This window comes from Pseudophryne corroboree, chromosome 8 (genome assembly GCF_028390025.1).
Source record: "Pseudophryne corroboree isolate aPseCor3 chromosome 8, aPseCor3.hap2, whole genome shotgun sequence".
NCBI lineage: Eukaryota > Metazoa > Chordata > Amphibia > Anura > Myobatrachidae > Pseudophryne > Pseudophryne corroboree.
Window position 1 is genome coordinate 136,229,149 of NC_086451.1, and position 23,037 is coordinate 136,252,185.

At 46.9% G+C, this 23,037-nt stretch overlaps 1 protein-coding gene across 1 annotated transcript in view; it reads right to left on the reverse strand.

The window, feature by feature from the left end:
* TIMM8A (translocase of inner mitochondrial membrane 8A) overlaps window positions 1-16,663 on the reverse strand; it is a 31,841-nt gene extending 15,178 nt beyond the window's left edge. The window contains exon 1 of the mRNA XM_063935592.1: window positions 16,219-16,663. Coding sequence (XP_063791662.1) covers window positions 16,219-16,320 — 102 coding nt within the window. The 5' untranslated portion in view covers window positions 16,321-16,663. The remainder of the gene's footprint in view (window positions 1-16,218) is intronic.
* Window positions 16,664-23,037: the final 6,374 nt, after the last annotated feature.

Consider the following 23,037-nt stretch of genomic DNA (forward strand, 5'->3'; position numbering starts at 1 on the left):
GCACTTGCATAATCTTCTATACACAGTTACTGCAAGAGCAGTATCAGTTTTCTTACCGTCTGCTGGCTCCACTGGGCACAAGCAAGATCTCACATGCAGCCCGGAGAGCTGTCCCTGCTGTAGAGATATCGAGAACGGTCAGTGTAACGGACCATTCATACACTGCCCTGCATATCGGCGTGTTATCTTTTAGATAGCAGCGCCCCTGTTATTCAGCACAGACTGCTGCAGTCATACATGGGGGGAACCGGTATCATTGCACATACCGTGCAATAATACCCCCCCATATCATCTTTTCATACATCTACCCCACAGCGCTAACTCTTACAATTATGCTTGCATAGCACAGAGTGGTGAAAAGCTCATAAAGGTTTCATTTCATCATCTGGAATCCACTCCACAATTAAACATGTGATAGGGTAAGGGGGAGTATCCATACCACATGTGGTGGCTATGTAACATGTGGTGTTCTTACTAGCTTGTCCACTTGTGGCAGACACTCATCTTGATAAATTTGCAGCAGTATGCCAAAACGTGCTGAAGGAGTGTCAAGTGTTTTGGGGTATGAGTTCCTATCCATATTTACCATACCATTTGCATAAATACCTGGGTTCCATCTTATGCAGTGTGGCGTGTTATATTTTTACATCCATCCTTATAAGTTTTTATAATAAAAGCTTGTGCATGCAACTGTACGGCAGAGGCAGTTCCTACAAGGTAGTCTCATTACCGACCCTCCCTTAGCCCACTAACTGAATTAATTACCCGTTCAAAGTGCCCAGATGGAGCTTGATGATTTTTTCCCATAGCTTGCTCATGCCACCACTGCGGCGTGCACATGTACCCCATGACTGTCACTGCTAAAAAAAAATAACATATAAACATAATGTCTCTTGGCTACCTGCAGCTACTGTACAGGCCTCTGCTGAAACATTGAGGAAGAAGTAAACCCACCAAGAAGTGTGGGTCTGGGATAGGAAGATCTGCACTGTCTGAGGTGAAAATTAGAAAAGAACGGATGAGAGAAAAAATAGGATCTTGGTTACCTACCGGTAAATCCTTTTCTCGTAGTCCGTAGAGGATGCTGGGGTCCACATTAGTACCATGGGGTATAGACGGGTCCACCAGGAGCCATTGGAACTTTAAGAGTGTGGGCTGGCTCCTCCCTCTATGCCCCTCCTACCAGACTCAGTCTAGAAACTGTGCCCGAGGAGACTGACATCTTCGAGAGAAGGATTTCACACAGAAAGTGGCGAGATTCACACCAGCTCACACATACAAGGCACATCAAGCTATCTTGAAACGCAGCAACCGCTGAAACATTACTTACCAAGTAACAATGCAGTACTCAACTAAAACAAAGTTGTACTGAACCAAATAACGATAGCAGGAAAATGAAGTGCTGGGCGGGCGCCCAGCATCCTCTACAAACTACGAGAAAAGGATTTACCGGTAGGTAACCAAAATCCTATTTCCTCTTACGCCCTAAAGGATGCTGGGGTCCACCTTAGTACCATGGGGATGTACCAAAGCTCCCAGCATGGGAGGGAGAGCGCGGAGGCTCCTGCAGAACTGATTGACCAAACTTCAGGTCCTCAGCGGCCAAAGTATCGAACTTGTAGAACTTTGCAAACGTGTTCGACCCAGACGAAGTAGCCGCTCGGAAAAGCTGTAAAGCCGAGACACCCCGGGCAGCCGCCCAGGAAGAACCCACCTTACGAGTAGAGTGGGCCTTAACAGACGTAGGACACGGCAATCCTTCCGTAGAATATGCATGCTGGATAGTAAACCTGATCCAGCGAGAGATAGTCAGCTTAGAAGCAGGACACCCAAGTTTCTTGGGATCATACAGGACAGAGAGTCCGATTTTCTGTGACGAGCAGTCCTCTTCACATGGATTTTCAGAACCCTTAAAACATCCAAGGACTTACATGAAATTGAGGAGTCAGTAGCAACTGGCACCACAATAGGTTGGTTGATATAAAATGCCAACACAAACTTCGGAAGAAACTGCTGACGTGTCCGAAGCTCAGCCCTATCTTCATGGAAGATCAAGTATGGGCTTCTACAGGACAAAGCCCCCAACTCTGACACACGTCTAGCAGAAGCGAAGGCCAACAAAGTGACAGCCTTCCACGTGAGAAACTTGAAATCAACCTCCTGTAGAGGCTCACACCAGTCCGACTGGAGGAACTGCAACACCACGTTAAGATCCCAGGGCGCCCTAGGCGGCACAACGGGAGATTGGATGTGCAGAACTCCCTTCAAAAAAAGTCTGAACCTCACGGAGGGCAGCCAATTGTTTCTGGAAGAAAATGGATAGGACCGAAATGTGAACCTTCACAGATCTCAACCGCAGGCCCATATCCACACCGGCTTGTAGGAAGAGGAGAAACCGTCCCAGTTGAAACTCCACCGCAGGAAATTTCTTGGACTCACACCAAGATACATATTTTTTCCAAATTCGATGGTAATGTTTAGACGTTACTCCTTTCCTAGCCTGTATCAGGGTAGGAATAACCTTGTTCGGAATGCCCTTTCGAGCTAGTATCAGGCGTTCAACCTCCATGCTGTCAAACGTAGTCGCGGTAAGTCTAGATAGGCGAATGGTCCTGCTGCAGCAGGTCTTCCCAAAGAGGAAGAGGCCTCGGCTCTTCTTGCAGTAGATCCAGAAGATCCGCGTACCAAGCACTTCTTGGCCAGTCCGGAGCAATGAGGAACGCTTGAACCCTTGTTCTCCTTATGAGCTTTAGAACTCTTGGGAGGAGTGGAAGTGGAGGAAACACATACACCGACTGGAACACCCATGGAGTAACTAGGGCATAGACCGCCACTGCTTGCGGGTCTCTCGACCTGGAACAATATCGCCGAAGCTTCTTGTTGAGACAAGAGGCCATCATGTCGATCTGAGGTATGCCCCAAAGATCTGTTACCTCCTTAAACACCTCCGGATGGAGGCCCCACTCCCCTGGATGGAGATCGTGTCTGCTGAGGAAGTCCGCTTCCCAATTGTCTACTCCTGGAATGAAGATTGCTGACAGCGCCAACGCGTGTTTTTCTGCCCAGAGGAAAATTCTTGTTACCTCTGACATTGCAGCTCTGCTCTTCGTTCCGTTTATGTAAGACACTGTTGTCACATTGTCCGACTGCACTTGAACGGCCCGATTTCTCAGAAGATGGGCCGCTTGGAGAAGACAGTTGTAGACGGCTCTTAGTTCCAGAAAGTTTATCGGCAGGCCGGCTTCCAGACTTGACCACCTTCCTTGGAAAGCTTCCCCATGAGCGACTGCGCCCCAGCAACTTGCATCCGTGGTTAGAAGGATCCAGTCCTGAATCCCGAACCTGCGGCCCCCCAGAAGGTGAGGCAGTTGCAGCCACCAGAGGAGTGAAATCCTGGCCTTTGGTGACAGACGTATTCTCTGGTGCATGTGTAGATGGGCTCCCGACCACTTGTCCAGGAGATCCAGTTGGAAGGACTGAGCGTGAAACCTCCCGTACTGCAGGACCTCATAAGAGGCCACCATCTTTCGCAGAAGGCGAATGCACTGATGAACCGACACCAGGGTTGGCTTCAGGACATCCCGGACCATCGTTTGAAGCACTAACGCTTTTTTCCCTGGAAGAAGCACCCTCTGCACTTCCATGTCGAGGATCATTCCCAGAAAGGACAATCTCCTGGTTGGTTCCAAATGAGATTTTGGAAGATTCAGGATCCAACCATGTTCCCTGAGAAGCTGGGTCATGAGAGCTATGGACTGTAACAGCTTCTCCTTGGACGATGCCTTTATCAACAGATTGTCCAGATACGGAATTATGTTAACCCCTTGTCTGCGGAGGAGAATCATCATTTCCGCCATCACCTTGGTGAATACCCTCGGTGCTGTGGAGAGGCCAAATGGTAGGGCCTGGAACTGAAAATGACAGTCCAACAGTGCGAATCGAAGATAAGCTTGATGCGGCAGCCAAACGGAATGTGGAGGTACGCATCCTTGATATCCAGGGATACCAGGAACTCCCCCTCCTCCAGACCTGATATCACTGCCCTTAGAGACTCCATTTTGAACTTGAACTCCCTCAGAAAGGGGTTTAGTGATTTTAAGTTCAGAATGGGCCTGACCGAACCATCTGGTTTCGGTACCACGAAAAGGTTCGAATTGTAACCTTTGTTTTGCATATGAGGTGCTACTGGCACAATGACCTGTGCCTCCACCAACTTCTGGATGGCTTCTTGCAGGACAGTCCTGTCTGCCAGCAGAGCTGGCAAGCCTGATTTGAAAAATCGGTGAGGAGGGAGATTTTGAAATTCCAGCCTGTACCCCTGAGACACAATATCTTGCACCCAGGGGTCCAGGCCGGATGACACCCAGACATGACTGAAATGCTTGAGTCTCGCTCCCACCTGCCCCACTTCCAGGGCGTCCAGTCCAACATCATGCGGAAAGACTTTGGTGTACCTGAAGCAGGTTTCTATTCCTGGGAACCTGCAGCCGCAGGTTTCTTGGACTTGGGCCGACCTCCCCAAAAGAAGGTGTCGGACGGCTTGGTCCTTCTGGGCTTGGGAAACCGAAAGGGCTATGATGTAGCTGAAGAAAAGGGTTTCTTCGGAGCAGGTGTAGCTGAGGGAAGAAAGGGTGACTTACCAGCCGTAGTCATGGAGATCCACGCATCTAACGCTTCCCCAAAGAGAGCCTGACCTGTGTAGGGTAGGGTCTCCACACTTCTCCTGGATTCCGTGTCGGCAGACCACTGGCGCAACCACAATCCTCAACAAGCTGATATAGATATGGAAGAAATTCCTGCAGCCATGGAACCCAGGTCTTTCATGGATTCTACCAGAAATCCTGCCGAATCCTGAATGTTACGTAAAAACAATTCAACATCACATTTCTCCATAGTATCCAAGTCTTCAAGTTACGTACCTGACCACTTTACTATAGCTTTGGCAATCCAGGCACTGGCAATAGTGGAACGTAGTATTGCCCCAGAAGCCGTGTACATGGATTTGAGCGTATTATCAATTTTACGATCAGCCGCCTCTTTAAGGCGGTAGATCCTGGAACAGGTAAAACCACCTTTTTTTGGATACTGACGCGTCAACAATAGGTAGGTTTTCCCATTTTTTCCTATCCTCTACCAGGAAAGGAAATGCTACCAGAATCCTTTTAGGTATCTGGAATTTTTTATCCGGGTTTTCCCAAGCTTTTTCAAAAATAGCATTTAATTCATTTGACGCAGGGAAGGTTAGCGAAGCTTTCTTATTTTCAGTGAAGTAAGCCTCCTCAACCTGCTCGGGGGTTGTATCAGCAATATTCAACACATCCCTAATAGCCTCTATCATCAACTGCACCCCTTTTGCAAGACATGCTGCCCCCCGCAACACATCCCCATCATCATCTGTAGTATCAGAATCGGTATCGTATCATCCTGCATGATCTGTGCAAGAACACATTTATGTGAATATACAGCGGGGAGCCCTGATGTACCAGAACTGGGCCAGACTGCCATAGAGTTCTGTAAAGCAGATTAATTTTGTGCAACCCTATTTGAAATCTGAGAAATCATAGATTTGATAGAGGATAACCACTCAGGCTCCCTTGCTGGAATCTGTGCTAAACCAGTGCAATCCTGATTACATGGAATGGGATCATCCTGAGAGGACTTATCCTCTGCAGCATATGACACAGAGGCCCTGGACATTGCTTAATGGAGACCACAGACACACACAGGGGAGGATAGACAGTTTCACCCCCAAGAATGGCAAGAGAGACACAGAGATTGGAGTCAACCCACAAACAGCCCTTTTAATATAGACCACCTATCTGCGCTGACTGTGCACCTTAATAAGTTACACAGTCGTTTTGCAGCCTCCCCCCCCCCCCTTCTATAACCCCCTGATACCGTGATAACTGAAGTTGCTTTGGAGGGACTTGCTCTTCCTGGACAGCGCTGTGCAGGCAGGAAAATGCCAGTAGATGAACGGTGGCCGCCAGCGATGAAGCGGGAGCGTGCATCAGCGCTCATGCATACATACTGGGCGGCTTTGAGCTGGAAGCAGCTCAACATACCAAAAGTGAGCTGCTTTCAGCTCAAAATCGCCCAATGTGTATGGGCCTTTATGCTGGGCATACACGGGCAGGTAAATTGCCCATTAGACCGCCAGGCATTTTATCTGACACTGCAGATATCGCAGGCATATACTGTAAGATATTGGCACTCCGACCCCAGGGAGGAGTAATTTCCCCGTTCCTCCCTATGTGAAGGAACAGAGGTAGAGAATTCCAAAGTAAGGGAACAGCACGTGAAAAATCTTGGAGATAGGAGTGGGAAGAAGTAATCAGAAGACAGGAGAGTCGGCGTGCATTAGCAGAACGAAGAGGACGGGTGGGAAAGTAAAGGGAGATAAGGTCAGAGATGTAAGTGAGTGTGAGAAGTTTGAATTGGATTCTGAAAGGGAAGGGAAGCCAGTGAAGGGCTTGTAGGAGAGGGGAGGTGGATGTAGTGCGTTTGGTGAGGAAGATGAGCCGGGCTACAGCACTGAGGATAGATTGGAGTGGAGAGAAGTAATTGTCAGGAAGAACAGTTAGGAGGAGATAACAGTCTGGAAATAATCAGTGAGTGGATAATGATCTTGATGGCATCCTGGGTGAGAAAGGGTCTAATCCTGGAAATGTTTTTGAGATGAAAATGACAGGTTTGTGAGAGGAGCTGAATGTGTGGTTTGAAGGAGAGGGAGGAGTCAAGGATTACACCAAGACAGTGTACTTGGGGGCTAGAGGAGAAAGTCGTGCCATCAATGGATAATGAGATTGTGGGAGGTGAGGTTGTGCGGGAGGATGGGAAGATGATCAGCTCAGTCTTGGACACGTTAAAGAGTTTAAGAAAGCACTGGGACATTCAAGAAGGGATAGCAGATAAGACAGTTGGAGGTACGAGTGAGGGGTGTGGTTCGTTTTATCGACAGTGTCTAGGTCGACCACTATAGGTCGACAGTCACTAGGTCGACATGGATGGAAGGTCGACAGGGTTTCTAGGTCGACAGGTCTAAAGGTCGACATGTGGATTTTATTTTATTTTGTGTCGTTTTCTTCGTAAAGTGACCGGGATCCCAAATTAGTGCACCGCATTCGCTCGCCATGCTTCGGGCATGGTGCCTTCGCTTGGCACACTTTACCGTTCGAATCGTAGTCCACGTGGATCGTTAAGTATGAAAAAATCCCCCCCCCCCCCCCAAAAAAATAAGATTTTACTTACCGATAAATCTATTTCTCATAGTCCGTAGTGGATGCTGGGACTCCGTAAGGACCATGGGGAATAGCGGCTCCGCAGGAGACAGGGCACAAAATAAAAGCTTAAGGATCAGGTGGTGTGCACTGGCTCCTCCCCCTATGACCCTCCTCCAAGCCTCAGTTAGGATACTGTGCCCGGACGAGCGTACATAATAAGGAAGGATATTGAATCCCGGGTAAGACTCATACCAGCCACACCAATCACACCGTACAACTTGTGATCTGAACCCAGTTAACAGTATGATAAACGCAAGGGAGCCTCTGAAAAGATGGCTCACAACAATAATAACCCGAATTTTTGTAACAATAACTATATACAAGTATTGCAGACAATCCGCACTAGGGATGGGCGCCCAGCATCCACTACGGACTATGAGAAATAGATTTATCGGTAAGTAAAATCTTATTTTCTCTGACGTCCTAGTGGATGCTGGGACTCCGTAAGGACCATGGGGATTATACCAAAGCTCCCAAACGGGCGGGAGAGTGCGGATGACTCTGCAGCACCGAATGAGAGAACTCCAGGTCCTCCTCAGCCAGGGTATCTGTGAGGATATTGGGTTCAAAATCACTCAGTCACGGTGGTAGATGAAAAAACAACAGTGGTTTATTAACAGAATAGGTTATAACACAGTTCAGCACACTTCTGTGATCCAATTCTACACGACAATTCCCTCCTGGAGCTCCTGACAGAACATTACTTCTTAGTCAGTCTCCTGCCTCTCTCTCTCTTCTGTCTCACGTCCCCTCTTTGCTATTATCAAACCTTTGTCTTTTCTACAATAAGGCGACACCCCCAGACAGTTTCAGAGCAACCCTATTTTCACATGCCCAGGCATGTCCCCTAGGCCACAATAGATGTTAACTAAAGTAACCTTACTTAATCTGATTGTGTGGCCTGGAATCCATTGTGTGGGGAAGAATGAGGGGGGTGTATGGCCTGACATCTGAGACTGGCTGTATCTTCCCAGACAGAGCAAATACATAGGTTATCTGATCGTCACATGGGGAAACATTATTTTACAAACTATAGCAGAATAACCAATACATTCATATATATACATTGAAACCATAACTGTACCCTTGTAACAATAATATCATACAATATAATACAATATTGCCTAACATATAACTAATAACATATTGGCAATTGGTGAAGTCCATGTGTAGGACCAGGGCTAGGAAAGTAACCACGTGTCTTTTACCACTGAGCGACACGACGCGCCAGCTGTGTCATCACATGTCGTCACAGTATCAAATTTGTAGAATTTAGCAAACGTGTTTGCCCCTGACCAAGTAGCTGCTCGGCAAAGTTGTAAAGCCGAGACCCCTCGGGCAGCCGCCCAAGATGAGCCCACTTTCCTTGTGGAATGGGCTTTTACTGATTTTGGCTGTGGCAATCCTGCCACAGAATGTGCAAGCTGAATTGTACTACAAATCCAACGAGCAATCGTCTGCTTAGAAGCAGGAGCACCCAGTTTGTTAGGTGCATACAGGATAAACAGCGAGTCAGATTTTCTGACTCCAGCCGTCCTGGAAACATATATTTTCAAGGCCCTGACAACGTCAAGCAACTTAGAGTCCTCTAAGTCCCTGGTAGCCGCAGGTACCACAATAGGTTGGTTCATGTGAAATGCAGAAACCACCTTAGGTAGAAATTGAGGACGAGTCCTCAATTCCGCCCTGTCAGAATGAAAAATTAAGTAAGGGCTTTTATATGATAAAGCCGCCAATTCTGACACACGCCTGGCTGAAGCCAAGGCTAACAGCATCGACACCTTCCATGTGAGATATTTTAAGTCCACAGTGGAAAGTGGTTCAAACCAATGTGACTTTAGAAAACTCAACACCACATTGAGATCCCAAGGTGCCACTGGAGGCACAAAAGGAGGCTGTATGTGCAGCACCCCTTTTACAAATGTCTGAACTTCAGGTACTGAAGCCAGTTCTTTTTGGAAGAAAATCGACAGGGCCGAAATTTGAACCTTAATGGACCCTAATTTTAGGCCCATAGACAGTCCTGTTTGCAGGAAATGAAGGAAACGACCCAGTTGAAATTCCTCTGTAGGGGCCCTCTTGGCCTCACACCACGCAACATATTTACGCCAAATGCAGTGATAATGTTTTGCGGTTACGTCCTTCCTGGCTTTGACCAGAGTAGGAATGACTTCTTCTGGAATGCCTTTTTCCCTCAGGATCCGGCGTTCAACCGCCATGCCGTCAAACGCAGCCGCGGTAAGTCTTGAAACAGACAAGGCCCCTGCAGTAGCAGGTCCTGTCTTAGAGGTAGAGGCCACGGTTCGTCCGTGAGCATCTCTTGAAGTTCCGGGTACCAAGTCCTTCTTGGCCAATCCGGGACCACGAGTATAGTTCTTACTCCTCTCCTTCTTATGATTCTCAGTACTTTTGGTATGAGAGGCAGAGGAGGGAACACATACACTGACTGGTACACCCACGGCGTTACCAGAGCGTCCACTGCTATTGCCTGAGGGTCCCTTGACCTGGCGCAATATCTGTCCAGTTTTTTGTTTAGACGTGACGCCATCATGTCCACCTTTGGTTTTTCCCAACGGTTTACAATCAGGTGGAAGACTTCTGGGTGAAGTCCCCACTCTCCCGGGTGAAGGTCGTGTCGGCTGAGGAAGTCTGCTTCCCAGTTGTCCACTCCCGGAATGAACACTGCTGACAGTGCTATCACATGATTTTCCGCCCAGCGAAGAATCCTTGCAGCTTCTGCCATTGCCCTCCTGCTTCTCGTGCCGCCCTGTCTGTTTACGTGGGCGACTGACGTGATGTTGTCCGATTGGATCAACACCGCCTGACCCTGAAGCAGAGGTTTTGCTTGACTTAGGGCATTGTAAATGGCCCTTAGTACCAGAATGTTTATATGAAGAGATGTTTCCATGCTTGACCACAAGCCCTGGAAATTCCTTCCCTGTGTGACTGCTCCCCAGCCTCTCAGGCTGGCATCCGTGGTTACCAGGATCCAATCCTGAATGCCAAATCTGCGGCCCTCTAGTAGATGAGCACTCTGCAGCCACCACAGGAGAGACACCCTTGTCCTTGGCGACAGGGTTATCCGCTGATGCATCTGCAGATGCGATCCGGACCATTTGTCCAGTAGATCCCACTGAAATGTTCTTGCATGGAATCTTCCGAATGGAATCGCTTCGTAAGAAGCCACCATTTTTCCCAGGACCCTCGTGCACTGATGCACTGAGACCTGGCCTGGTTTTAGGATGTTCCTGACTAGCTCGGATAACTCCCTGGCCTTCTCCTCCGGGAGAAACACCTTCTTCTGGACTGTGTCCAGAATCATTCCTAGGAACAGTAGACGTGTCGTTGGAATCAGCTGCGATTTTGGAATATTTAGAATCCACCCGTGCTGACGTAACACTACCTGAGATAGTGCTACTCCGACTTCTAACTGTTCCCTGGATCTTGCCCTTATCAGGAGATCGTCCAAGTAAGGGATAATTAAAATGCCTTTTCTTCGTAGAAGAATCATAATTTCGGCAATTACCTTGGTAAAGACCCGAGGTGCCGTGGACAATCCAAACGGCAGCGTCTGAAACTGATAATGACAGTTTTGTACTACAAACCTGAGGTACCCTTGGTGAGAAGGGTATATTGGGACATGGAGATAAGCATCTTTGATGTCCAGAGACACCATATAGTCCCCTTCTTCCAGGTTCGCTATCACTGCTCTGAGTGACTCCATCTTGAATTTGAACCTTTTTATGTAAGTGTTCAAGGATTTCAGATTTAAAATTGGTCTCACCGAGCCGTCCGGCTTCGGTACCACAAACAGCGTGGAATAATACCCCTTTCCTTGTTGCAGGAGGGGTACCTTGATTATCACCTGCTGGGAATACAGCTTGTGAATGGCTTCCAAAACTGCCTCCCTGTCGGAGGGAGACTTTGGTAAAGCAGACTTCAGGAACCGACAAGGGGGAAACGCCTCGAATTCCAGTTTGTACCCTTGCGATACTACCTGTAGAATCCAGGGATCCACTTGCGAGTGAGCCCACTGCGCGTTGAAATTCTTGAGACGGGCCCCCACTATATCTGAGTCTGCTTGTAAAGCCCCAGCGTCATGCTGAAGACTTGGCAGAAGCAGGGGAGGGCTTCTGCTCCTGTGAAGCGGCTGCATGGTGCAGTCTTTTTCCTCTTCCTCTGCCCCGGGGCAGAAAAGAGTGGCCTTTTGCTCGCTTGTACTTATGGGAACGAAAGGACTGAGTTTGAAAAGACGGTGTCTTTTTCTGCTGATGTGGAGTGACCTGGGGTAAAAAGGTGGATTTTCCAGCCGTTGCCGTGGCCACCAGGTCCGATAGACCAGCCCCAAATAACTCCTCCCCTTTATACGGCAATACTTCCATGTGCCGTTTGGAATCCGCATCCCCTGACCACTGTCGCGTCCATAACGCTCTTCTGGCAGAGATGGACATAGCACTTACTCTTGATGCCAGGGTGCAAATATCCCTCTGTGCATCACGCATATATAGTAATGCATCCTTTAAATGTTCTATAGTTAACAAAATATTGTCCCTATCCAGGGTATCAATATTCTCAGTCAGGGAATCCGACCATGCGACTCCAGCACTGCACATCCAGGCTGAGGCGATTGCTGGTCGCAGTATAACACCAGTATGTGTGTATATACTTTTTAGGATATTTTCCAGCCTTCTATCAGCTGGTTCTTTGAGGGTGGCCGTATCAGGAGACGGTAACGCTACTTGTTTAGATAAACGTGTGAGCGCCTTATCTACCCTAGGGGGTGTTTCCCAACGCGCCCTAACCTCTGGCGGGAAGGGATATAATGCTAATAATTTTTTAGAAATTAGCTGTTTTTTATCGGGGGAAACCCACGCTTTTTCACACACCTCATTTATTTCCTCTGACTCAGGAAAAACTATTGGTAGTTTTTTCTCACCCCACATAATACCCTTCTTTGTGGTACTTGTAGTGTCACAAAGGTTCAATGCCTCTTTCATTGCCGTGATCATGTAACGTGTGGCCCTACTGGACATTACGTTTGTCTCGTCACCGTCGACACTAGACTCAGTATCTGTGTCAGGGTCTGTGTCGACCCACTGAGGTAACGGGCGTTTTAGCGCCCCTGACGGTGTCTGAGACGCCTGGACAGGCACTAATTGATTTGCCGGCTGTCTCATGTCGTCAACAGTTTTTTGCAAATCGCTGACATTATCACTTAATTGTTTAAATACAATCATCCAGTCAGGTGTCGACTCCCTAGGGGGTGACATCACCAACACAGGCAACTGCTCCGCCTCCACATCATTTTCCTCCTCATACATGTCGACACACGCGTACCGACACACAGCACACACACCGGGAATGCTCTGATAGAGGACAGGACCCCACTTAGCCCTTTGGAGAGACAGAGGGAGAGTCTGCCAGCACACACCCAGCGCTATATATATATATACAGGGATAACCTTATATAAGTGTTATTCCCTTATAGCTGCTGTTATTATCGTTATTTGCTGCCAAAAATGCCCCCCCTTCTCTTTTTTACCCTGATTCTGAAGCAGGACTGCAGGGGAGAGTCAGGGAGCCGTCCTTCCAGCGGAGCTGTGAGGGAAAATGGCGCTTGTGTGCTGAGGAGATAGGCTCCGCCCCTTCACGACGTCCTTATCTCCCGCTTTTTTGTGTAAAAATGGCAGGGGATTAAAATACATCCATATAGCCCAGGAGCTATATGTGATGTATTCTTTTTGCCACCTAAGGTATATTGTTATATTGCGTCTCAGGGCGCTCCCCCCCAGCGCCCTGCACCCTCAGTGACCGGAGTGTGAAGTGTGCTGAGAGCAATGGCGCACAGCTGCGGTGCTGTGCGCTACCTTAGACTGAAGACAGGATGTCTTCTGCCGCCGATTTCACCGGACCTCTTCGTCTCTTCTGGCTCTGTAAGGGGGACGGCGGCGCGGCTCCGGTGACCCATCCAGGCTGAACCTGTGATCGTCCCTCTGGAGCTAATGTCCAGTAGCCTAAGAAACCCGATCCACTCTGCACTCAGGTGAGTCCGTTTCTTCTCCCCTTAGTCCCACGATGCAGTGAGCCTGTTGCCAGCAGGACTCACTGAAAATAAAAAAACCTAAACTAAAAACTTTTATTCTAAGCAGCTCAGGAGAGCCACCTAGATTGCACCCTTCTCGGCCGGGCACAAAAATCTAACTGAGGCTTGGAGGAGGGTCATAGGGGGAGGAGCCAGTGCACACCACCTGATCCTTAAGCTTTTATTTTGTGCCCTGTCTCCTGCGGAGCCGCTATTCCCCATGGTCCTTACGGAGTCCCAGCATCCACTAGGACGTCAGAGAAATGTGAAAAACTCATGTTGACCTTTAGACCTGTCGACCTAGCACATGTCGACCTAGAAACCCTGTCGACCTTCCATCCATGTCGACCTAGTGACTGTCGACCTATAGTGGTCGACCTAAACATTGTCGACCTAGACACTGTCGATAAAACGACCGGATCCCACGAGTGAGGAGAGCCGGGGAGAGATCAGGGAAGGAAAGGTAGATTTGAGTGTCATCAGCATATCTGGAATATTTTATATTTGCTGTATATGTTGTTGGTTTGTATGTTTGATGTTCATGCTAATTGAATAGTCCCAACTTCAGCTATTTGTGATTGGCTACAATGGGTATAAATATGGACTCTGATAACTTACCTGTACACCTTGACAATGACTGACTAAGTCGAAATGCATTGGTGGAGTACAGGGGCTGCTACCAGTTTGGGACTTGGGAAGACTTACCATCACAAGCTTGGAGGTGTTTTGCCTGGGACTTAACCCCTCATGTGCCTTGCTTAAGGCTCAAGTGGGTACGCAGTACTTTCTTCACATGGTTTATGCATCTGTATTATGTTTTGAATACTCTAAGATGTGCAATAAATGAATAACAGTTTTACACTATGAGAAGACATTTTTATGACCTCTTGGAGGTTTATCGGTAAGGCTATACCCACTTTGATCAATATACTGATGAGGATTCCATTTCAATGTATGGTTCATAAAATCAATAGGAAGCAGGGATACAAATATACCCTTTTTCAAGATAAGGAAGAACTGGAATCCATCTGAAGATGGCAGTAGCCCGCTGTAGCCCCGGGAGAGGGTTCCCTCTCCCTGCCAATGGCGGCCTTGTAAGTGCGCTGACCTGGACCATGCATGCACAGGAGCCCTGGCAGCACATTGCAGGGAAAGATGCCGTACCTGCGGGGGCTCATTATTATTATCTTTATATGGCGCCACAAGGATTCCACAGCGCCCAATTACAGAGTACATATGCACATAATCAAAACAGGAAAACAGTGACTTACATTTGAAGACAATATAGGACAAGTTCAGGGTAACTAAGCATAACTACATCAGCAGATGACACTGAGATAAGTATCAAGGTGGCCGAAAACTGCAGGATTTGGGCAGTTGAGGATTATTAAAGTAAGAAAAGGATAAGCACATGAGGGAAGAGGGCCCTACTCGTGAGAGCTTACAGTCTAAAGGGGAGGGGCAGACAGACAGACAGGGGTGACACAGATGGGGTAGACCAGGCATGTCAAACTCATGGTCATCCAGCTGTTGTGAAACTACAAGTCCCAGCATGCTTTACCAGCTGATCAGTGGAAAGTATGCTGGCAGAGCATGCTGGGACTTGTAATTTCACAACAGCTGGAAGGCCACGATTTTGACATGCCTGGGGTAGACAGAGATAGGATGAGATTTGGCTGGGCTTGGTAGCCCGTTTGAAGTTCTGTAGAGGTTGAGAGTCTGAGGGGGAAACCTAGAGAATTCCAGAGTAAGGGAGCAGCACGTGAAAAATCTTGGAGATAGTAGTGGAAGTAATCATTAATACATTCACCCGGATTAATCGTATATTGCGGTGCTATTCTGCCACTAATATCACGGTTGATTCTATATCGGAGTGGGAGAAGGGACCTTCTGATGTACCTAGGGGAGGATACACGTCACCAGGGGGTGGAGCTATGGACGAACAGGGTACCCGAAAAGTACGCTCCCCACGCTTCGGGCTCGGTGGCTCGCTCCGCTTCGCTCGCCACCTGATTACTAAAGGTAATAGTTGATGTCGTGGATAGTAGAGGAACTATCCTGCTGGCATAGCTCCTCCCCTTGTGTCGTGGCTCCTCCCCCAGACGGAAAAGGTCCCTTAGCCCACTTGATTCTAGCATCTACCCTAATATCACACCCAGATCACAATGCATATGCGGTTATTAATAAATGGGCTCCTTAGCACTCTTCTGTTCATGCATCGGGTTAAAGAGACACCAGCACAATTTTTCTAGTTCTTCAACTGCACTTAGCAAAGCCCCTGTAATGTCATTTAACCATCGCTGTCCAGGGATGTAGTTGGAATCTTGGCAGTCGGAATATCGACGGTCAAAATCCCGACCACAAGAAGTGCCGCAACAGCTATTCCCACTCCTGGGTGTCCACGACACCCATGGAGTGGGAGTAGAACCTGTGGCAAGTGAAGCGAACCACCGAACCCACACTGTGGCAAGCATAGCGAGCCTGCAAGGGGCTTCATTCCGCTCGCCACCCCTGCCGGCATTCTGACGATCGGGATTCCAGCGTTGGTATTATAACCGACTGGTTTCCAACCGCTGGGATCCTGTACTCAACTCCCTGTCCATACTGTACATTCAAAATGTAAAAGAAAACTGAAGGCATGGTTTCTGGAGAACTTGCTGTCCCTTTTATATAGAAAAAGACTACAGCACAGGGAATCATAACCATGAAAGAATGTAATGACTAGAAGAAGCAGGACTCGAAGATGTCCATAGAGTGCACCACGGGGTTATGTCCAGGGGCATCAAACACCCGTGCTCACAGGCATTGGAAGTGTGCACAGTGACTGTATGTTTCTTTTGCAGAGCTACGTACCCAGCATAGCTCGGTAAGCTGGTGGACCAGGCTTTGGAATCGCTGTTTTTGAGTCTGTACTTCAATGAATCTCTGTAGTTCAGGATCTGCGGCAGCCTCCATCTTGTATAGCAGCAGCAGCACCCAAGCCAGTCAGCGGCTCGGTGACCTTCACCATGCTCCGGAACAGGACGCCCTCACCTCTCGGATTGCGCTGTAGGACAGGGGCAGTCATGTTGGTACTCTCCGCATGTCACAGGTAACGGCGGCCATCTTGGTACTCCCGCTTTGCGGCACTAATGCAGCAATATAATGTGTTGTTTTTGGATCTTATGAATTTTAGACACAAGTGCAAAGCTGTCCGTTCCCATAAATAGTGGCAGTACATTCCCTCTAGAACTGGGGGTTTGTGTTTGATTACGTGTAATGGAACACTGCCAGCTCAGCTGTGTACCTATGAAATCAAATTATTTTTTGCACGCTTCAATCCTACCCATACCTCCCAACATAACCCCTCTCCAGGAGGTACTGAATGCTCTGCTCCTTGCCTTTCCTCTTAATTTATGATTGCCATCACCTGTGCTGAAACACCTTTCTTATCCAGTAACCTGTTCAACACAGATGTCAGCAATCATACATTAAGAGGAAAGCCCAGGAGCAGAGCAATTTGTCCCTCCTGGAGAGGGTCATGGTATGACCCTACCTATGGGGCTAATTCAGACCTGATCGCTGCTGTGAGTTTTTGCACAGCGGGCGATCAGGTCTGAACTGCGTATGCACCGCAATGCGCAGGCGTGACGGACCGCAGCAACGGGGATCGCCGGCCAGCGACGGGATGTTGAGAAAAATCAGAGCGCACCAGCGATAGCAAGGTGACTGACAGGAAGAGGGCGTTTGTGGGTGGCAACTCACCGTTTTCAAGGTTTGTCCGGAAAAACGCAGGAGGGACCAGGCGTTTGGAGGGAGGACTTCTGCCGTCAGCTCCAGCCCCGATCATCACACTGGAAGAGCAAGTCCTGGGCTGCGGAGTTTGTGCAGCTCTGCTACACATCCGAACGCACACATACACAGCGAATTCCCCCTCCCCCTGTAGGCGGCGACTACCTGATTGCAGGGATGCAAAAAACGCACCCTAGCGATCAGGTCTGAATTACCCCCTATGTTGTGTTCCACAGCTACAGCAACTGGCGCAGTGCTACGTTCAGACTCCATTCATCTGGTAATTGCAGATACAGCTCTGGCCCATCTTAAAGTATGGTCAACACTGACCCGCTGCCCAGGGCCCCATGATTCTTGGGCCTTCGAGCGGGGGAGTGCTGGGTTGTGTCTATATCCCCTTCAGTTACTGTAGCCCCAGACGTAATAATGTGAACCGTGGAAAATACCATATGATTCGCAATGGCAGGCTTCGCTCGCCGCAGGTTACTAAAGGGATAGATGTTGCGTGGTAAAACTGCTAGCCCACTGACCTTGCTCTTCCCCTTGCCGTCGCGGGACACATTTATTAACAGTTTCCTATCTAGCACAGCAAATCTCATTGCGCTTTACAATTAGAAACAAAAATGAGGCAGGAAGGCCCCGCTCGCAAGCTTACAATCTGTAGGGATGGTATGTCCCATGGTTCACGTGGTCTGATGACGTTAGAGGCTGAAAAGAATCTAGCCGCTACCGGGAGTGCTGGGCTGGGGGCACCTTTCCCCCAGACTGAATGGGAATTACACACATACAGGTGAAACCCCGAAAATTAGAATATTGTGCAAAAGTTCATTTATTTCAGTAATTCAACTTAAAAAGTAAAACTAATATATTATATAGACTCATTACATGCAAAGTGAGATATATCAAGCCTTTATTTGTTATCATTTTGAGGATTGTGCCTTACAGCTTAAGAAAACCCCAAATCCAAAAGCTCCGAAAATTTGAATATTACATAAAATCAATTAAAAAAAAGGATTTTAAATACAGAAATGTCAGCCCTCTGAAAAGTATAGCCATGCATTTGTACCCAGTACTTGGTTTGGGCCCCTTTTGCATGAATTACTCCACATGCACCACACTCCTTATAATTTATAGCAATGTTGTATCTTGTGCAATAGTTAATGACGCCTATACCCGCACCAGCACTGATTCTCACAGGGCTCCAGCAATTAGCAACTGAAATCCGTTCAGCAGGCTGTGTGTGTGAGGTTAGATAATAAAACGACTAACCACTCAGGATAGTAGCAGAGGGGGCACCCCAGGCCTTACCTTAGGCCACTGCTACAACAGAGAGAGCAACCATCCGCTTCTCTGTATAGCACACATGTGTGGATTATCATAATACTGTTTACTATGTTGAAATCACCTCATGTTTAATTACCACTGCACCGCTCACAATAAAACAGTTAGAAGCAGAAATAGCATTTCTAGCATTGGTTCATAGGTGTAATACAGCCTATGAGTCAGCAGAAGTGGTAGAGTGTATTATACACAGAGTGTGTGATTTGATAACACCACATTCATCAGTGAAGTGATATCCCTGCAAATCCTCTTTCCACTACAAGAATTGTTACTGTAGTAACTGTTGCTCTTGTGCCATATCAGCCCTAAGATACTTTGTAACAATTTCCCTTCATCACTAAACAAACGTGGACTGAAACATACTTACTCTGTGCCTCCATTTACAGATGATCATTGCTGTAATGTCTCAGCACATCCCTTTGACTCCATTAGTATAAGGGGTATAACTCTGATTACCCTGGAGTCACTATATAAGGGGGGATGTTCAATATTCACACAGATTTTCATCTATTGATTCATATAGTCTATCTTTAAGACACATTAGTGTATATCATTTGTGTGAGCGTTCCACATATGAATACAATGTGAATATATTAGAACTTGCTAGTGTCAATTTCTGACAAACACCCACACCTATAGCATCATAGACTCACCTGCGAGTCATCCGTAAGGAGATACATCACATACTGTAATATAGGGCACCAGTGGCACAATATTCTTTAAGATTTCATTATCAGTACCAATTCAGGTGATGCATTCTATTTAAGAGTAACCCACTAGCACTTCATTACTAGGTGGGCAAGAGGCTCTATTTGTACTACACATGGTATTGCATCCACGCACCTAAGGCAATGTCCTATTAGAAATACCCCACTATTTGTGGCTATACCTAATTGTGCTACATGATATTAAATATATCTAGAACTGATAAACGTGACTCAAGCTGTATCCCGAGTGGATAGCGTCTCACATATAAGCATTTACACTTGTTGCAGGAGTTATTGTGGTGATCCCACTTTTTAAGAATCTGTCTCACATTTTTCTTTTTTCTATATCACTTATGTGTTTGTATATGTCATGTTTTTAACCTCTATATTTTGCTGTATGTGTCCCACGACAAGGACCTTCTGAATATTAACATAAGTAATAAAAGTTACGTTTTATTTTTGATAATCAATCCAATTAATTGATACTGTGCACCCAACCTAACAACCGTCTTTCTAGTTCTCTATATTTGTTCTGATATCTTGGTTGTAACAGGGTCGCACCCCCAGAGAGGCCTAAAGTCCAATTTGGACACATGTATATTGGGGTTTCTTCAATTAATTTATTAATGAACTAAATTGCTCATTTAGACTATTCAAGTGTGCAGATGTATTTCTTTTTCTCTTGTTCTCAACTTATTGATTTTATGTAATATTCTAATTTTCTGAGTTTTTGGATTTAAGGGTTTTGTTGAGCTGTAAACCACAATCACCAAAATTATAACAAATAACAGCTTGAAATATCTCACTGTGCATGTAATGCATATACCCAGAGGAATAAACACTGCGTCAACATGTTGGACGTTAACTCTGACATAGATGCGGCACTGGAACTGGTACATCTGGATACGCGGGAGCGCTTCAGCTATTCTGATATAGAGGCACAAGCAATACATGTTACACAAAAATTGGAAGATGTTTCCATCATATCTACCTCAGAAGAATTGTATCGCCAGTGGTTGTGGTTAAAACAGAGGGAGTGTGACTTCACATATCACGGCATTAGTCTTTCCGACTATTACCGCAATAATCAAATACCAAGGGGATTCAGGATTCGCAACACCCCTACCATAGGGCGGTACAGTGGGTACAGTGTCCCTTTCTGCCGCCGGTGGGTGGCGATCCTCAATAAATGCTCAATGGACTTATTGCTATTAGTTATTGAGAAGTCCACCAGGGAGCTCAATCTAACCAAAGAAAGTATATCTGACTTTGAGAAAGCACACCGGGCAACATTAGCCCAGGATGTCAACACCAACTGACTTGATAAACTTAATTTGCAGATGAAGCAGTATCGGGGAGACTTAATCAGATTTTCTGAGTTTTTGGATTTAAGGGTTTTCTTGAGCTGTAAGCCACAATCATCAAAATTATAACAAATAACAGCTTAAAATATATCACTTTGCATGTAATGAGTCTATATAATACGTTAGTTTCACCTTTTAAGTTGAATTACTGAAATAAGTGAACTTTTGCACAATATTCCAATTTTCTGAGTTTCACCTGTAATCTCAGGGGCCAGGCAATGTTGACAGGCAATGAATGGCTGGAGCTATCCACCAATCAAAATGCTGAAAGTATATGTAAAAACATTGATCAGTGGCACTGTAAAGCTGCTGTTTAGTAAAAAAAAACCTTCAATAATATCAGAGTGTACCTGAAAAAGGGCAGGGGCTTACTGCTCATCACCTGGTTTTGCAAGACAGTATTTGATTGGTTGATCCAGTAGAGAGACTGCCTTTCTGTATGGCATTTGCTTACAATGACAATTTGTTTGTCGTCTCGTGAAAGATGTTTGTAACGAGCACTTAATCATGGGCCTCTCGTTTGTCTATTGAGAAATCTCTTAGTAGTGGAGTCTTGTTGTAGGTTAGAGGGGTAGTAGTTGCAGATGTGTCCACATACACCTAGTCTCAATACAGCATACAGCGCAAGATGCCCTGTATGGCTGAGCCGTACTGAGTGGTGTAACATAGCAACTTTTTCTGTAAATTTTGCATCTTTTATCGCATTGCAGACATAGTGGTGTGGCCTAGTCACCTGGGACATGGCGTGGCGAGCTGTTTCGCTCAACTGAAGCAACTTTGTATGAGGACACTTCTGCTGTTTGTTGATTTTCATGCTGTCAACATGTTGACAGCTAGGGCCATAAACAGCATGGGAGAGCGGGGGTACTAGGGCTGTGGCCTAATATAAGCAGGAGTGGCCACTCCTCCTTATAAAAAACAAAACAAAAACACAATAAAATAATATATGCAGCGTTGCATTGTGCGCCCCCCAACCAGAAGCAAGCAAAGGCGAATACGATCAGTGCGATCGCTCCTCCCCGCTCATCCAGAGGAGATTGCTGTTGTTGCCCAGTGGCAGCAGCCTCCATGCACCCACCACAGACAAAAGCTGGAAGGGGGGGAGGGGGGGGGCAATAAAATACAAACAATAAAATACAATGTATCTATAAGCAGACTTATTGGAATATCTATAAATAATGATGAACAAAAAGATGTAGTTAGAACAATATTCCACACTATTTAGAACTAATGTTCAGCAGGGTTTAAAGATCTGAGTCATCCCTGATTTATAATTAGTGCAAAAGTTTACCTGGCTTTAGCAATGCAACTTAAGGCCCATACACACTGGGCGATTTTGAGCTGACAGCAGGTCACTTTTGGTGTGTTGCGCTGCTTTCAGCTCAAAGCCGCCCAGTGTGTATGCTCAAGCGATGAGCGGTGAGCGCTGATGCACGCTCCCGCTTCATTGCTGGCGTCCGTCGTTAATCTACTGGTATTACCAGTAGATGAACGGCGGGGTGAGCGACTTTCCATAGCGTCTTGCTATGGAAAGCCGTTCACCCCCGCAGTCATTGCTGGGCAGGGGGGAAAAGCGCTCAGTCTGTAGGCACCTTTAGATATAAATTAGGAAGGACTTGTGAAAGATCCTGTGGGTGAAAAGTCTTGTTCTGAATGACAAAGTTCATGGGCCTGATTCTGTTTCTAACACTGTGGTGATGTCTGACACAGTGGAGCGGTGTTTTTAGTCTGTGCATACATCCTGATTGTGTTTATACAGTGCTATACTTTGGGGTTGTGAGTCCGCACTGGAAAGTAATAATTGGAATTACTTTTTACCAGCAATATGTATGTTTTATCTGTTGGGCGTATTACCTTTATTGTTTGGTGCTTGTGGTGCTCCCCAGGTTTTATTTTAGACATTTAGAAGCAAAAAAGATAGTCTCCCTGTTTGGGGGCACTCATATATCAGTATTTGTAAAACTTAACTTTTAATAGTTTGCAATTCAAATAGGTATTTCTCTGACGTCCTAAGTGGATGCTGGGACTCCGTAAGGACCATGGGGAATAGCGGCTCCGCAGGAGACTGGGCACAACTATAAAGAAAGCTTTAGACTACTGGTGTGCACTGGCTCCTCCCACTATGACCCTCCTCCAGACTTCAGTTAGAATCTTGTGCCCGGCTGAGCTGGATGCACACTAGGGGCTCTCCTGAGCTCCTAGAAAGAAAGTATATTTTAGGTTTTTTATTTTACAGTGAGATCTGCTGGCAACAGACTCACTGCAGCGAGGGACTAATGGGAGAAGAAGCGAACCTACCTAACTGGTGGTAGTTTGGGCTTCTTAGGCTACTGGACACCATTAGCTCCAGAGGGATCGACCGAAAGGACCCGACCTTGGTGTTCGTTCCCGGAGCCGCGCCGCGGCCCCCTTACAGAGCCAGAAGCAAGAAGTGTTCCGGAAAATCGGCGGCAGAAGACTTCAGTCTTCAACAAGGTAGCGCACAGCAC